The sequence below is a fragment of the Topomyia yanbarensis genome, chromosome 2, assembly GCF_030247195.1.
Source record: "Topomyia yanbarensis strain Yona2022 chromosome 2, ASM3024719v1, whole genome shotgun sequence".
NCBI classification, from domain to species: Eukaryota; Metazoa; Arthropoda; class Insecta; order Diptera; family Culicidae; genus Topomyia; species Topomyia yanbarensis.
Window position 1 is genome coordinate 149,830,116 of NC_080671.1, and position 17,968 is coordinate 149,848,083.

At 38.3% G+C, this 17,968-nt stretch overlaps 1 protein-coding gene across 2 annotated transcripts; it reads right to left on the reverse strand.

Annotated features, from left to right (window-relative positions):
* Positions 1-391: 391 nt before the first annotated feature.
* On the reverse strand, positions 392-14,705 carry LOC131681719 (neuroendocrine protein 7B2). Of its 2 annotated transcripts, none has more exons than XM_058962688.1 (3): positions 14,555-14,705; positions 12,938-13,644; positions 392-3,569 (listed from the first exon to the last, which is right to left on the reverse strand). In XM_058962688.1, exons 2-3 carry the CDS (start codon positions 13,604-13,606, stop codon positions 3,498-3,500), a joined length of 741 nt encoding a protein of 246 aa, XP_058818671.1. In that variant the 5' UTR covers positions 13,607-13,644; positions 14,555-14,705; the 3' UTR covers positions 392-3,497. The 2 variants fall into 2 exon arrangements, with proteins under 2 accessions (XP_058818671.1, XP_058818672.1); XM_058962689.1 differs by having other exon boundaries at positions 14,415-14,555.
* Positions 14,706-17,968: the final 3,263 nt, after the last annotated feature.

Consider the following 17,968-nt stretch of genomic DNA (forward strand, 5'->3'; position numbering starts at 1 on the left):
GATTGAATGGATATGGGCTTATCGAGTAGCTCGCAAACCAAAACAAAATTATTTCAATCAGATACACTCACACTCATTCGTCATCCCCAAAAATATTGAGAGAATAAGAGGCTCTCCGATTTAGAAAGAACGGGAATTAATTTTGTGCCCTGCAGTTGATTTCCCGAATGAGCTTTGCGACAAGCTCAGTGTATACTTTGTGGCGTTCACAGCGTGAGACAAATACTAAGATAGAGAGCATGGGTTATATCAGAAGATGAATGCAATGGAATGAATTTCGAATGAATTTTTCCCATGCCTGATTAGAAACATTGAATTTCCTCGCACATATAAAGGAAAACGTAATGCGTAATTACTTAAATACTTCATAGAATAAATAAAACACGCTTCATTGCAGAAATATTACACTTATTGTATTTATTTCTATGCTTTTAAGTTTTGCGGAATACAATATATTTCTGGTTGTTTTGATAGTTAAAACGTTGCTTCATGACAAGGATTCAATAAATATATAGTATATGAATAATTTCATTTTTACGGTTACAATTGTCAAATTTGTGGTTGAGTAATATAGAAATATTTGATTATTTTCATCAATTACACATTTTTACAATTCATTAGGGTATTCAAGGATACAAACGATTTGTTAAATAATTTCATATAAAGAATATTGGGCTTTTGTAAACAGTAATTATAGTCATTATAGTGATTAGTTCTTAAAACATCCATTATTTTACGGGTAGTTGTTGCTCTTATTAGTGAAATATACATTATAATTTGTTGGCTTTTGTTACGCTCTCGCCAGATGTTATCGATGCAGTGCTGCTGGACTTGCATTATGTTTTAATAGATAGAAACATTCATATTTATTTGCAGCTTGTACTTGTACTGACAGATGTTGTTTTGCAGCTTTCACACCTTAGTTTTGGACGCCTTACAATTCGGACTGCCTCTATATTGTCTACTTATATTTTGTAAGGACGTATTAACTATCGTCGTTTATGTAACTTAGTATTCATTATGTCATTTAAAACACTTTTATTTGATTATTATTTGTAGGGTTAGTCAATATTTTGTATATGTTAATCATTTGTACGTTCTCGACTAGCCTGTGGTTTGATTTGAAATGATGTTCTGGTGACTCGCTGCAGTTCTTCACTGTCCCAGATGGTATTGGTGGTCGAGTCAAGTAAATGCAAACCAAAGGCCACTGCTCTTCGAACATACACACTCGCGCGAAGAAGTTATAGTCAAATTTCTAGTCTGGTTTGGTTGACTTGGTTGTGGTCGTTATTCTCTGCTGGTTTATAGCAAGACGTTTTTCGATGATATTTCACCTTAGTTCTCTTTGTTCTCTGTATCTGAATGAAGATGATTCAACATCATTGATTTAACTTGTAAATTAAAATATTTATGCATTACATACTTTACATATAGATTTAAGAGTCTTGATAAAATAAATGCCTCATTTTGTATATTTATCTTTTTAGTTTTGTAGCAAACTTGAAAAGCTTTTTACAGCTCGGTACGTGTTCTACAACTGATTAAGTTACCGTATTATAATGTCATACAGTAACTCTCGCCGCACAGTGATCCCAAAGCGCAACAGAGGAGCTTTTTGTTACTCTAAAATTATAAACTTTAGAGTATGATGTGTTATAAAAAGTTTCTAAGAGTTATACAAACTTTCTTTTTATCTCATCAAATCGATGAATAATCCTCCTAATAGTTCAAAACTAAAAAAACTATTTTTTTTCTGATCATTTATGTCGATAAATACTCCCTTTGGAAATATTGAAGAGAAACTTATTACAATCATCTCTTCCGAAATCACAAATATTCTATTGTTTGTGATTTCAAAATATAGTGTTGTTTAAAAAAGCCCCGTCATAAACAATTTTTCACCATTAATTATTTTATGAATTTTTGAGATTTATTACGTTCTAGAAAGTAATTTAGGTTCTTAAAATGCACAACTCTGCGAAAGATGGTATCTAGGTGCTGTTAACGTTTTCTATTTAAAACAGCACATTTAAAATGATCCATAATTCTACTTTCATTTGCGTCCGAATTGTTCACGGACGTAAATGAACGTACTAAAATTAAATGGAACATGGAACTAACTCATCATTTCGTTAATTAAGGTTTGCAAAATATATATTTTTTTATGTGTACACATAGGTTCGCGGCAGTATATTACATGACTTTGCTCTTTTCAAAAACCTAATGCATTAAATGAAAGCTTATATCTTACTGCACGCATAGTATCGAACACATTTTCTGTTCGTTCAAGAAACGCAGAAAAAATAATTATTCTTACCAAGTCCTTTTTGCTAACAAATCAAACAGACGCCATGTGGATTGATACACAAGGGATAAGACGATACGATAACAAAAGTGATGATAACCTAATAAGTTCTGTTACATATTTGTTGAAGTTAATACCTTTCGATGTAAATAATAGAAGAAAACAACTCGGAGTTGGAAACATTGATCACGGATACGGCGAGACAAAATATGAGTATTACTCTAAAAACTTCTTAAAACACGGCGCAAAAAAACTCTTCTTTTGCGCTCTGTGACCACTGTGCGGCGACGGCATTTTTTCTTCTCCGCACTGTCAAGACCTTTTAGCTGTAGGTCAAAAAGAGACATCAACACCAGGGAGAACGAACTACCGCACTACTGTGTAGCGTCGGTTCTCATCACTTTTATCATTTCTCAATCGAAGCTTTTTTCCCATGATATGTCTACGGTTGAATGTTACTCATATCGAACGGAGAGCTTCTTTCGTGCCTTGTCAGCATAAAGCTGCGCCGCTATGGTGTCGCTATCTGCACGTTGCTTTCGCGGCATGCGTGCTTTTTGCATCATGGCTGTGGTCCCTATGCACCTACCAGAAACTAATTTGTTTTCTTAGTCATCATAGTAAACACAGCCAATCAAGCATGTTCGAAAGAATGCGGAATTTGGGGCCACTCAATACATTATGTTCCATGGGGAAATATTTGCTCCATGGCCGAACTACTTTAACGTTGGTTATAGCACGATTAGCACAATAATCTCTATCATCTGAACTTACGATTGGTACGTGTTCGGTTTAATTAGTTATCGGATAAACATATCACAGAAGATTGGAAAAGGGTCAGTTTTGTAATCAATATCAAATACTGCTATTTCTTTGACTGGCTGAATACATGCATCTGCTAAAGATGGAAACTTGCCGAATCACCAAATCCGTACAAAAAATAGTGGGACATTTTAGAAGAATCGTGCGATTCGTTTGTGATTGATTGCATTGAAAATTTGATTTTTCTACGTTACTACTAGCTGCTCTAGGTGTAGTAATTTACAATTATACTCATATATCTACCTAAATGTTCTTGTGTCGTTAGCCTTGTTCGGTGCGCTAGGTTTTCATCATCGACAGTAGCACATGTATACTGTCTTGTGGGAATCCGATTGTCGTGCCGTTGTTGTTGCGCTAGACAGTGGGCTTAGACCTGGACGTTGAAGCCTTTTTTGGCAGCGGTCGGGAGTTTTTCGCCTCGCAGAAAAGGATTGGAGTTCTAGGAGGAATGGGAAAACAAAGAAAAATTAGGTTATTACCATTTTAATTTGCCGTACATTGACGGATCCAGGGGAGGGTCCGGACCCCCTCCGAAATTTTCTTACTTATTGGGAAATTTCCAGTTAGTTTCAATTTTATATTAGTTTCAAACTCAAAATCATTCCAACCCACATTTGTCCAACAAAACTGATATTTATTAAATAAGGTTATTACGCATTACGAATTGTACAATATTCATTTTAAAATCTAAATTTCAGACCCCTCCCGAATTTTTTTTCTGGATCCGCCCCTTTTGCTGTATGATGACAGAAATTAATATCTGATTATGACACATTCTTTCGTGACGTTTACAACGATTTGACGAATCTTCAATCAACAAATATGTTATAATTTTATCAAATGAACGCGTACATCAAAACTTATAACATATTCGGAAAGTAGACAAAATTTCACGAAAGATTCAATCAACATAAACTGAATATACTAGAATTGGATGATTTGACTTTTATTGAAATACGTTGAAAGTTCTAATTTGTCACGCGTTGTAACGTCACGGTCATTATCGGTCATAAAACAATCCTTTTCCAGTATATTCGGTTAATATTGATTGAATTTTTCGTGAAATTTTGTCTACTTTCTGAATCTGTAATAAGTTTTAATGTAGGTGTTCATTTGATAAAGTTATAACATATTTGTCGAATGAAGATTCGTCAAATCGTTGTAACGTCACGGAAGAATGTGTCTTATATTTCTACTACCTTTCGTAAAGTGTTACAAAAACATGTTATTATGAAAAAAATGCAAAACCAAAGCCCAAAAAATAACAGTATAATGAATATGTAACAAAATAAACAATCCACTCCAAAGTGGGCACACTTTGCACCTTTACATAATTTCAATAACTTTAAGAAATTGTCGGCTAATGGTCACAGCTGAGGTATTTCATGAGAAAGTGACCAACTATAAAACATGATTATCGCCGATTCGAACAAAACTTTTCAGTTTCGTTCGTTTTACGTTTTGAAGTAGAATACGTAGTACGAGGTCAGAAAGCAAACTGACAATTTTTTTCTTATGTGCCATTTTTATATTGCGGGTCTTTTCTTATATCCACTTTGCGACTTTTTAGACATGCGCCACCGAGCCGTGCGTCAAATTATGCGCCAGTTTAATTTGCATCAGTGCGAGTGTGAAAACGCTTTGACGTTTATTTTTGTTTCTTACCCGCTCGAGTGTTTCCCATATATTCTGGTTGCTGTTGAAAAGTGGAAAAACCAACCAGCGACAATCGTATTTTCTTTCCTTCTAAACAATGGAATCACGTTGGAAGTAGTGCGTTGTATTCATACAATGATGCGCTATCAGCGCACTGCTTCCAACATTATGAATTAGCACTAATCAAGAGAAAAAATATTGTCGCTGGATGGATTTTCCTGCCACGATAATAGTAACAACTCGGCGAAATACTAGATTATCTCGAGATAGACAATACGTGTGTCCAATGATGTACCGCTGGGAAAAATTTCATCTTCCCGGTTTTTTTTGGGTTTTATCCGAGTTTTTCCCAAATCATTTTAACCCGACCGAAACATGTTTTTTTTTCGTTTCATCGATTTTGGGAGGTTCATTTAACATTTTTAAAAATCTAGCATTTATATTTGAACGACCGAAAATAAAAGTCGCAAGGATGCAAAAGCCATAAAAATACATTAGAATGTAAAAATAGTATGTAAACTTCAAGCGTAAAAATCGGACAGGGGTTCTTCAGCATAAGAATCGCTTAGAAAGCTCTCACCCGAAAAAGTGGGCAAGGATGAACCTCCAGTATAATTCTTTCGCAGGAAAATCCGTATAATCCGTATAATCCGTATTACCTTTTTTTAAACGACATTCAATTAGCTAGAGATTACTGGCTAGGAAAAGTTATGAAAATTAGAACCATAGTACTCAAATGAGAGCAAGGATGTGAAGTAAACAGATCGGAAAACTAGAAGTGGCAGGGTCATTAGAACAGGGTTAATTTCTTACGGGCTTAACTTTTGTCTTCTGCTGATGAGGGTCGAGCTTAGGCAGCATAACTACGAATCACTCGAGTTCACCAGCATGCACCTTGGCATAGACAGACTTGTCCATCTTTACCGTGGGAACCGACAAAAGAAAAGCCACGCAAGACCACCACTGAAAACCTGTCGACGACGGTAAAGATGGACAAGTCTGTCTATGCCAAGGGACATGCCGGTGAACTCGAGTGATTCGTAGTTATGCTTCCTAAGCTCGACCCTCATCAACAGAAGACAAAAGTGAAGCCCGTGAGAAATTAAGCCTGTTCTAATGACCCTGCCACTTCAAGGTTTTCCGATCTGTTTACTTCACATCCTTGCTCTCACTTGAGTACTATGGCTCTAATTTTCATAACTTTCCCTATCCAGTAATCTCTAGCTAATTGAATGTCGTTAAAATGTAAAAAAGAAAATGTGACTAGCATAGTCGAAATAAAAAAGGAAAAAAAACATTACCTTAAAGATTAAAAGTCGCATAAATTAAAGTCCTTTGTAAGAATCGGATACATTTTTAGGGTTTTTATACTGAAGTTTTTTAATGGACTTTGTTATACTTTTGACATTTGTAGAGCCATGTCTTTTAAACATGTTGTATAAGTCTTTTGTAATGTTTCTTAACAATGTTTACCAAAGCAAAAAAAACACTTCAAGGGACGATAAAAGCGTTTGGAGGCTCGCAAAATGAGACCGCTCAACAGAACAGAAAATCTTGAGTGTACTGAGACCACATACTGTTTTTCTGAAAGAAGAAGAAAAATGATGAAAAAACGTTTGTTTCTACTTCGTCAGGATCGGTTTTTATGACTATTTGAAGATTTTTGTACCTTAAAAAAGTTATTTTAATATCATTATCAACAACTTTACCATGATACCAAGAATCTAAATAATGTTTTCAGTTTGTTCTCCATAATTATTTTCAGGAGGGTTAATCACCAAAATTATTTTTTTTTTAAGAAATGCTCCTTATTATATTGTATAATTTCTTCGAAGACATTGAACCGCCAAAGTTCGTAATTGCGAAATAATATGATCTTGGTCTTGAAAAAACTGGTTTCGAGCCTTTATTTCAGAATTCCTGACTTAAAAAAAGCATAACTTAAGAACGTGATCTTGTGTACTAATTACATCATCAATTTAGCACCCCAAATGTACGTCATAAATAGCCCCTTATTTCATTTTTATTGACATAGGACTTACTTCTTTCTTTACTATGCTGGGTGTCATTTCAATATTTTCAAAACGGAAGCGTTACGTGCACTTTGAACCTTAATAACTTTCCTTCTACTAAACGAATTGCTAATCTTCTTTCATAAATCGGAAGGAAAACGTTCAACGCTTGGTACCGATATGCTGTTTGCTATTGTTCGTGCGATAGACTAGATTTTAGGACACTCGACACTTTCAGACACAGTTCTTTCCGCTAACTCAAAAATACTTTATTTGCGAAGCAAAGAAGGCGACCTTCTTCGGCTGTGATTTATTTAGACTGAAAAGCTGCATCGGACGACCAATCAAATCGGCTATCGCCTATCACTGGCGGCTCCAGGGGGAGGCACGGGGTGACACGTGCCCCCCCCCCATTCAAACAGAAAGATTTCCATCATTAGTGGCTTCCTTAAGAAACATATTAAAAAAAATTATATTAATTATTTGAGAAATTCTTCGCCACACTCCAATCATGTCGAGAAATGCGTTTCCAAGCTTCAAAATTTCATTTTCCAAATCGTACATCAGATACATTTTTTCAAGAAGGCGTGCCTCCCCTTTACCATCTGGCTGGAGCCGCCTATGCTGGCTATCACTGGAGAGAAGAAGAAAAACGTTGGTGGTGGTGGTCGTGGTGAGAAGGCCATAGAGCCAAAGGCTGCTACTACTAAACCGGCTGCGAAAAATGTCAACGCTGCCACTGCAAAGACGGTAGCAACTGCCACTAACAATACCAAAACATCGAAAGCTGCTACGAACAAGCCAAAGACCCCAAAGCCAGGCCGCCAAACCTCCCAAGAAAGCTGCCCGAAGAAAATTACAGCCGGCAAGAAGTAAATTCACGCGTCTTTAATGTTACCAGCAGTCCTTTTCAAGACTAACAAAATACTTGCAAAGAATTACTGGTGCTTATTTTCCGTTAGCGCTGTTAATTGTTGAAAAAGAATTAATTAGTTCCTTTTATTAAGTTGTATTAAGTTTGTGCTTGGTAATTCTGTACCTTTACCAATGAATCATATAAGAAAATATTTTTGAAATTAATCTACAAACCCGAAGGTTTTTGCAAATCCTTCAAGAAAATCAGTGAATGTGGAACCCTGCCACAGGCTACGCCAAAAAGAATGATGAAGATATTTCCATTTATCACACAAAAGGATGGTCTTTCATCTGCACCAAAAAGTTGATAAAAGAGATCGCCCACCAAACAGGGAACCCCAATTCCATAGTGTCATGCGACCCGTGCTATGGGTAAAATTGTTCAATGGCGAACGGAGCCTGGGAAGAGCTGGGCGAACTCCTCAGTATGCTGCATTACGCAGCTGAGCGTTCACTCTACGCACCGAAGTTTTTCGCCGATGATCCGCTTAATTTTGGTTGACTGGGGGTTTGCTGAGACTTTCGGCTAATGGTAGTTCGGTGAAGTTTTGCTGGGTTTCGATTATCAAATTTCGATGTGTGCAGACGAACCTGCCCAGAGGCCGTGTGGTATCTGGCCAAGCATTGAGCCACTGGGTTCCTGCTCCCATGTCGTAGGAGGTGACTGAAAGTTAGAATCCCCAAGTCAAGGTGTAGTTCCGTGCCAAGGACTTGATGACTGGAGGGTCCAAAATATGCCAGTCGCGCACAGAGCATTTTGGGTTTTGCCCTTACCGTGTTATGCGAATCTCTGAAACAGTTGACCACTATTTTCTTCGCAAATCGTGGGAATCAAATGATCTTGTCCCATTTAAACCTGATATGACTCACTTTAGGCGTTAATATCCCAACTTGCTTGGTCTCCTCGAGTTGTAGTGCAATGTATGTTGGAAATGAAATGTGCAGTTGGGGGTGGGTGTAGCGTAGTTGGTAAATCGATTGCCTTGTACGCAGCGCACCTGGGTTCGAGTCCCGACCCCGCACATAGGGTTAGAAATTTTTCATAAGAGATTTTTCTAACCCGAAGAGGCGAATGACCTTAAGGTTAAAACCTCTATAATCGAAAATAAAATAAAAAGAAATGTGCAGTTCTCTAATCAACAATGGTTGGAATAGCACAAATCAATCTCCAGCATAAACGTACAGCAACTATGAATTTATCTCGACTCATGCAGCATTGGTTCAAGAACCGTATTTCCATAAAGGAAACTTCTATTTTGGAAAGTTATTTAACACTGCCCTCATTGCTTACAACAAGAGAGGCATGACTAACCCACGTGAAACGCCTCGTGGTTGCATTCTTGCAAATAAGGCTATTGACGCGTGTTTCATATCGGAGCTCACAACTCGTGATATCTGCGTAGTCACAGTTACACTGGCTGTCGGTAACGTAGACAAAAAGCATATATATTGTTCAGCATATCTACCGCATAACGATTCGTCTCCTTCTGATGATTTCAAAAGCGTTATATCATATTGTATCTGGAATGGGCTTCCGCTCATTATCCGCAACGATGCGAATGCTCGTCACATCATTTGGGGCAGCTCAGACATCAATCTGAGAGGCTCTGAACTGATGGAGTATATAAGTAATACAAATCTCCATATTCTAAATTTGGGAGACTGGGGACCGACCAACTTTTGGGAGGTCTGGGAGAGAGGTGTTAGACATAACGTTTTGCTCTGAAAGTATTTCGCATGAGCTGGGAAATTGTCAGGTTCCAAATGAAACTGAACCTCTATCTCTATCTCTATCCAATCGTAAACATATATTTTTCGATCATTTCGATGTCACCTTTGATGTAGTAACATATCGCAATCCTATATCTACAAACTGGGACCTCTTTTGGAAAACCTAGCGACAAAAGTTCATGGATATTTTCCAACAAATTTCACGAAGAAGCGAATAGCAAACCGAGGCTCGTCCCTTGCAGTTCTTTGATTCTGAGCTACTGTATGCAGATCAAGTCAAATGCGTTGGAGCTATATTGGATTCCAAACTGAACCGGTCTGCTCACATTGAGTTCAGAGTCAAGAAAGCGTGCATGGCCTTCGGGCAGTGCAGACGAACTTTTGGAAAGACCTGGGGTCTCAAACCTAAATACATCTATTGGATTTAAACGACAATTTTACGTCCAATACTGTTATACGGATGCCTTGTGTGGTGGCAGAGAGTAGAGGTGATGGCAGTCCAATCAAAGCTAAACCATCTGCAAAGAATGGCGCTCAAGGCGTTGACTGGTGCTTTCATCACAACTCCGACTGCCGTTCTTGAGGCACTTCTAAATATCAAACCATTACACCTCAAACAAGAAGCACTATCATGTGTTACTGGGCTTTGGAACAGTAACCATGTTGATCTTGCTATCAGTCATACACAAGTGGTTACACGGGGTGAATATATTCTTGCTCCCAGCGATATTACACTTACATGTAGTTTTCCTTACAGGACATTCCCTCTCGAGAGGAGTGGTTGTCTGGCTAAATGAAAAGACAACAACAAACAAAAGTGGTCTGTTACACTGGTTCTCTGATGGAGGAACGTGCTGGTGCTAGTGTATACTGACGTGAAATGAGATTGGAACAATCTCACTCACTAGGTAGATACTGTACTGTGTTCCAAGCAGAAATCTTTGCGATTATGTGCGGGGTACAATCGGCCCTTCAACTCAGTTTGTCCGGCAAAGTTATAAACTTCTGCTCCGATAGTCAGGTTGCAATCAAGTCACTTAGCCCAGACAAATCACGGTGCAAGCTAGTGATCGCGTGCCGAACCCAGATCGAAGAACCAAGCATTGTCAACACTATCTACCTTGTCTGGGTGCCCAGACATTGCGGTATTATTGGAAATGAATTGACCAGGGCAGGTTCAGCGGTTCACTTCGTTGGTCCTGAGCCCGCTCTGCCAATTTCGTCAAGTTGGATAAGGGAAAAAATACGGTCCTGGGCTTCGTCCAAGCACCGTAATCATAAGAAAAATCTATCAGTGTGGCCAAAAAAGGCGTTTCTAGAACATTTTTGAAGCTCCACTGCAGCATGCTGACCAGGGCTATAACCGGTCACTACAAACTCAATTATCACATGGCAACTATTCAGCGCGCTGAGTCTTTTTCATGTGATCTTTGTGAATCCGACTACGGAACCTAATGCTGATATGCAACTGTCCAGCAATATCGCAATTGTGATTTCGAGTTTTCGACTGTCCTTACATAGTCGATACCATGTTTAGACGGCTGAAACTCAGAGACATACTACAGTTTCTTATCCAATGTGATAAAGAGCTTTAGGCTTACGCGCAGGCAAGTTGAACTACTTGTATGATTAACTTACCTGCTGTTGGTTTTTGATTTTGTGCTGTTATTTTTCCCACCCTTCCAATTCTACTTCCCCATACCTCCTTCTCCTTTCCTTCCATTCAGGAAAAGATGAAAACACACGGCAAGGCACAAATCCTCGGCTACATAGGGGAACGTCCCATTTAAGCCAACATATTCTGATTCTTGATTCCTGCGAAAGGGGAATGTTCGTGTACGTATGTGTACGCAGCAGAAGCGAATCGCCGGCAAGGCTCGAATCGTTTCAAAGTATTCTCGCCCTATATCATCAAACATAGTTATCTGCAAACCGTCCTTATTAGTACGAATATATAATGCAAAAAGAATTTAATTAGAAAACTCCTTTTATTAATTTGTATTAAGTTTGTGCTTGGTACTTCTGTACCTTTACCAATCAATCGTATAAGAAAATGTTTTTCAAATTAAACTCGAAGGTTTTTGCAAATCATTCAAGAAAATCAGTGAATGTGGCAACCCTGCCACTAAGCGAAGAAAAAAGAATGATGGAAGTATTTCCATTTATCGCACAAAAGGATGGTCTTCCATCTGCACCAAGAAGTTGATAAAAGAGATCGCTTTAATGCAAAGAGTGCTCATTCGATATGAGCTGCGAAAGGGGAATGTTCGTATGTGTGTACGCAGCAGAAACGAATCGCTGGCAAGGGTCGAATCGTTTCAAAAGATTCTCGTCTTGTATCACCATAGTTATCTGCAAACCGTTCTTATTAGGACGAATACATAATGTAAAAACTAGTGGTGTGTAATGTCCCGGACATAACCGCGGTGTCGATGTAGAACTATTCGCTGGCGTATCATATTTTTAAAATTCTGCTTATAACTAGTTGTAGTTTATGTCCTGAACTCAACCGGGGAGTTTATCTAGGATAATTATTTTGTGTGAAAGTTTTCTGTATTATCTTTAAAATTCTGACTAAATCATGCTACTTTCACTGGTTTTTCGCTAAATTTATTCTTATTTATTTATATAAATTTTATACGGAGAACTCGGTATTAAAATGGTTTTGCTGAATTAATTACCGATTAGGATATTATTCAAATTTCCAGGAAAATGTTACTGAACCCGGTGAATCGTACTTAATCTGTAAATTGAGCCGTTTGAAAGAGATACAAGCAGAACTTTAATATGATACTCCAACGAATAGTCCTACGTCAATACTAGTTTTTTGCGAAATTTTCAATACCACCGTGTGACTAATATTATAATTGATAACACAAAAAATCTTTAAATGCTCCTAAAAACCAATTCAGACATGCTAGAGATAAACGGAAAACACCATTTTTCATCTTTTTCCTTTTTTCTTTCCTTAAATCAATATGCAGTCTCAACTCACTCAAGTTTTTTGACAAGCAACGTTGTAAATGTTAAATTAAAATGAATCCCTCATTTCAGAAAATGGGATAAATGGTTGATGTTTTTTTTTTGTTGAAAAAACCTCTGATATCAGTATAAATTAAATATATTTCAAAAAAACTAAATAAAGTTGGTTAATTTTATTTTATATCGAATTCAAAAAGTGTGCAAAATAGCCCCCAGCTAATAATAAACATATAATATTTTGAAACGCTGTATGAAAAACTTCTATATTTGTGAACCAATTCTGCTCATATTTAGCATAAATAGTACATACACGATGACGATAAATCTATGCTGATATGATGCAAATCCATCGATTATTAAAGGGGTTATAATTCGTCAAAATAGAAAAATTGATAAAAAGTGCGCAAAGAAACCCCGCACGACGGGGTACTGCAAATATGTTTAATCGAGCAACCGAAGAAGTATAACTGGAATAACAAATGATTTCGAATTCACGATATGTTACACTCACCTTCTTAACGTGATATTTCTTTGCCACCAAATTTTTATGTTCCTGGGTGTGGAACTGCCGGGCAATAAAGCTCTCCAAATCCGAGTCCATTTGTGGACTAGTTTCACTCTGCTGCTGGGACGGGCAGTTGAACATATGCTCTCCGTCACACATACAATCCTGGGCGGCCTGATATTCACGACTGAACGCTGCAGTATTTTCGAAATCTAGCGTACATCCTTGATCTTCCGTGTATCCAACCGGACAGGGATTAGGCGGATTGCAGTAAGCCGGTAGGCTGGCGTCTGTCTTAACCTGCGGTTTCGGTCGATGGGGCCCTTCTCCGGTTCCACCCGATACGTATTGATGACCCCATAGCGAACTATGCTGAAGGTATTCCTGGTCCCGGGGAGACGGGTTCGGATTACCATCCATCAGAACATCGTAATCTAGTTGTTCAGATTCCAGATCTTTGGAGCCTCGTGCCATCATCGCTAAATGTCCAGGAAATTCGTCCATCGGATCTATATAAGAATCGGCCGCTTCTGCTATGTCCTTGCCCATGCGATCCACGATCTCACGCAACAACACGTCCGACAGTAGCTGATCTTTCAAGCCCGCTGATAGGTATGCCAGAACCGGTTGGGTACTGGCAACCATCAGCGAGGCTAAAACAAAAAAGAAATACATCTGAAGGTGCTCTCACGCGGAAGGCACCTGGGTTAGTGCTGAAATTGGAAAAAACAAGAAAAGGTTACATCTATGAGCATGGCAATTGAGTTTGTTTTTAAAAATTGAAAATGTTTGCATTGTGAACAATTGTCCATCTGGAGCAACTGGTTCCATCAAAGAACAAGGCGCTCTCGCACTGACGACGTTAATAGCTTATGAATGGAAAAATAGAATCGAATATCATCAATGGAACTACTTTATGCGCAAGAGCCACCATCACTGCACATTTTTCGACGTCGATCCCCCATCTCTTAGATCAATAGCAATTGAAACGTGGAGAGAAATCACTTCAAAATTTCACCAGATATCCATCTGGTCAATGCAACGAAGCAAAGTTTTCCTCCAAATAATGTACATACATACAGTGAATCGACAAGCAAAGAGTTGATTTGTGGGTGGTAGTAATCAGTAGTATGCAAAATATGATGACGTTAGCAACCTATCCATCCGGATGGGGATGGGAAATCGCAGTGTCACTGACAGATTCACTTCGTGGCAAGCTCGATCTGGGACATATTGCAGACAAACTAAAGTAGGGAAGTAGACTCCGGGGGATATTTACTTGAACCATATTCTATACGCTGACATGTTGCACAGAAGAGAACCACATGACAACATATCCGCTTCCACGTCACTCGACAAATCGATCGATATGGTTGACAAATTTAATCTTTATCGCATTGGAAAAGTATCACCTGTTTTTCGCCACTAACTACTACTAGACTGTAAGGAACATAGCATATGAGGGAAGCGTTGAATTTTGTACCTGACTTTGCCATTTACCAAAATATATAACCAACATAAAGCCACGATCGATGGAACAAAACCAAAACATCTTGTACAATAAATTTGTTCACTAAACTACACGATTCATCCAATTAATTGTTCAACCAGAGCTCGACTGACCTTTAACGCGTCCGCAGAACTAGCTGTGACTCACTGAAGGACCGACGAGAGACTGCTACTGCGTTGGCATTCTGTTGGGAAGCAATGGCGAAAAGCTTTCCCCAATTTGGCAACCCATTTTGTTTCCCCACTGGAGTGCTTGGATTGAAAAACTGACATCGGGAAAAAAGCAAAGCTTTCCACAATGGCGGATGCGCTGGCGCATTGGCAGTACACTACTAGCACTCCACACGCGTTGGATTGTGGTAGCTTGTGGCTGACTGTTGTGGGTAAAATATAATATCAAAATTTGTGAGATTTTTTGAACCTGGAGGCAGTTTTAGAATAACTTTCCGTTAGAACAAAGATATATAAGCGACGACAGTTCACTGGTAACTGAGACACAACTTCCTGATAAAATATATCTTACGGACGTTTTTCGAATTTACATAATCGAGGAATGTGAAATTTTGGAAACCTACGCGGATTTTTTGATGACCTTAAGGCTCAAGTTTCTTTGAGCATGTGTAAGAATTGAACGCTTGGTAGTATAAGTAGGAAAAATTGTGTACAGCTTTGCCGCCGATTAATCCTTATAAAGCATTCATTATACTCTAAGAGAAGACAATCAGTCGGTTTATAAGATTATCAGGATTCAAATTATGCAAATGGTGGAAAAACAATTGACCGGGCGGGATGGTGCTTTTGAAAAAGTGGCTGCGGTTTTTTCACTACGCAGTTGTGTTGCGTGCTCCAGGACAGTGTGGTGGTGCGACGAAAAATCACCGCCACTTTTTCAAAAGCACCATTCCGCCCGGTAAATTGTTTTTCCACCAACTATTTTGCATGCTTTGAATCGTGATTATCTAATAAATCGACTGATTTTCTTCTTTTTGAGTTTAATAAATACTTTATATAGATAAACCTGTAACATTCGTGTAGACGCTCATCGAAAGTTCTTTGAACCTTAAACGTCGTCTGATTTAAATACCTACATTATACATAATGGATATATGAGCCTAAATGAGGCGGTGGTCAGCTATTTTCGTCCGCGTCCTTTATCACCTTTTTTATTAGGCGATTCATCAACAGCGATATCGTTGAAAATGAACTCCCTTGGTTATGCAACTATTTTTTCACATTTTCTTTTATTGCAAATAATTAAGTAGTCCTCATTTTATTATATTCAGAATTGCACACATTTTTTCGTTTGTTATCTTAAATGATCTTTGATTTGATGGTATTGTAAAGGAACACGTGTCCGCTGGGTGATGGTAATCGAGCTGACAGTTTTTTTTGTTTGTTTAGTGTTTATTTGACCAATTAGGAAACTGGGTATTTAGTGTGCATAGGAAATACGCAAGATCTTGTCTGAGTGGAATGATGACTGTTTAATCCTGTATGAGAAGTGATAACACGGTGCTACAGTGATTTTGTACTTTCTTTTTTATAATTCGTTTATTTGACACGGCTCATAGCGGTAGCTTAACGAAGCCGTGGATCTTTTATATGTTTACAAATGTAAAAATAAAAATATAAACAAATATTATTATAATATTGGATCTCGCGCGCGCAACTTTTTATTGCGAGCGGAGACCTTCTTTCGCAGGGTTTGCTGGCAATCTGCATCTGGGGGGTCATTTAATTCTTTTTTGTTTTTCACGGCCAGGTCGAAGCTGGCTTGGTGTCCGTGATCAGATGTTTTTCCCTGTTTCTTGCACTGGTTGTTGACCAGTGTAAATCCGTCACTGTTATTGTTATCCTTGCCAATGTTGCTTACAGTTGATTTTGCGGTACTGGATGCTTCTTTTGTGGTTGTCATTATGGTCTGTGCAACTGCTGCCACAAATTTGGCCACCGTTTGTGGTTCAGGCATTGGTATTGAAAACTCTGTTTTGGGTTGGTTTGCCGTAGATGAGTTGGCAATCGGTTGAGATGCGTCTTCCTCTGCATCTTCCGCGCAAAATTGTCCATGATAAGCTGTCTGATTACAATACTTGCACGTAGGAGTTTGCCCCTCATGGGTGCATAGTGTAGTTTGCGTAATTGTAGTTCCGTGAGTTTTGAGTTTTATTGTCAAGTAGGAGGGTACAGGCCTTTCAACCCGCATCCTCACTACAAAAACGCCGTTAGGAGTACCCGGGAAGAAGTTTCTCCAAGTATCAGGTGTAACGAATTTTACTTCTCCGTATTGCGACATGCATTTTGCATTTGCCTCAGGAGGGGTACGAGGTGATAGGTCATATAACCTTACATCTATATAATCATTCTAAATATATACGGGAATCTTAATTCCAACGTTGTCATATTCAACCACGTGTTTTAAGTTGTTCTTCAAAACGAAACGCTCGGCTTGTGCTAACGTATTGAGTGATATTAACACTGCACTGCGAAGATGATGATACTGAAGGTACAACACTTCCGTAAGTCTAAGTTGCATTTTTCAGAAGGTATTCCACTTCACTAAAACTCGGTCGTTTTAAACAAAATTTAAAGTCAACGACTGCAGCGTTGGGTCGGAGTAGAGCTTTTTCGTCAACTTTACTCATGATGACAAGAATAATCCGATGTTTCCTTTGTTCTCGAGACAATGCACACTAGATCGAGAGGCCTGTTGTTCACTTGGCTCGATTGTACGTCTGACTGCGGCAGAAGTAGAAAGTAGACTAATTTTGTACTTTTAAAATGACCCAGTACAGGTTGTAGATCCCATCAAATTGAACACAAAATGAAGTATGAAAAATCTTGATTTACAGCAAAAAGAAACTATTTTTCGGAACTTTCGTCAATAAATTTTTTTCTGCACTGTCATTTTTCAGCCGATTTTCAATTTTTTAAGTATTTTGGTAAGGTGAGGAAATGACCTATCTAACGGTATGCTATGTTATATTCTTTTGTTAACCCATTAATGCCCATGTTGTTTATGGACAACAACGTTTTCACACAGCTATAACTTCTGACTGAGGCAAGATTTTCGCACAAAAACATGTAAGGCTAATGAATGTGACTATTGCCTTTCTTTTGAGTAATAACAGTTACAAGGACCAGCTCTAGAGGCGAAGTTATTGCAATTAGTCTGAATCGATTTCGATGGAGAAGTGCACAGTGGTGGGAAACGCCAAAAACGTGAACTTAATTCACTAGAGGCCAAACCATCGAATATATTCACAGGGTGTCTTTGGAGGAATTGTTCATATGAATATTTCCCACAATCTGATAACAATTGAAATTAGGCTCGCTCACTATAATCGAACTGAAAAAAATAACTTTTTATACTGACGAGGTAGAAAGTTGGTGTATTCGACAAAGTTTTAGAAATGCTCATAGTGAAGAATTTTGTTGAAAAACGTGAGCTTATAGGATTAAAGGTTATCGATTTATAAGGCGTTTTCTATGGCAACCTCCTTAAATCTAGTTTTTTTAATATAAATTTTT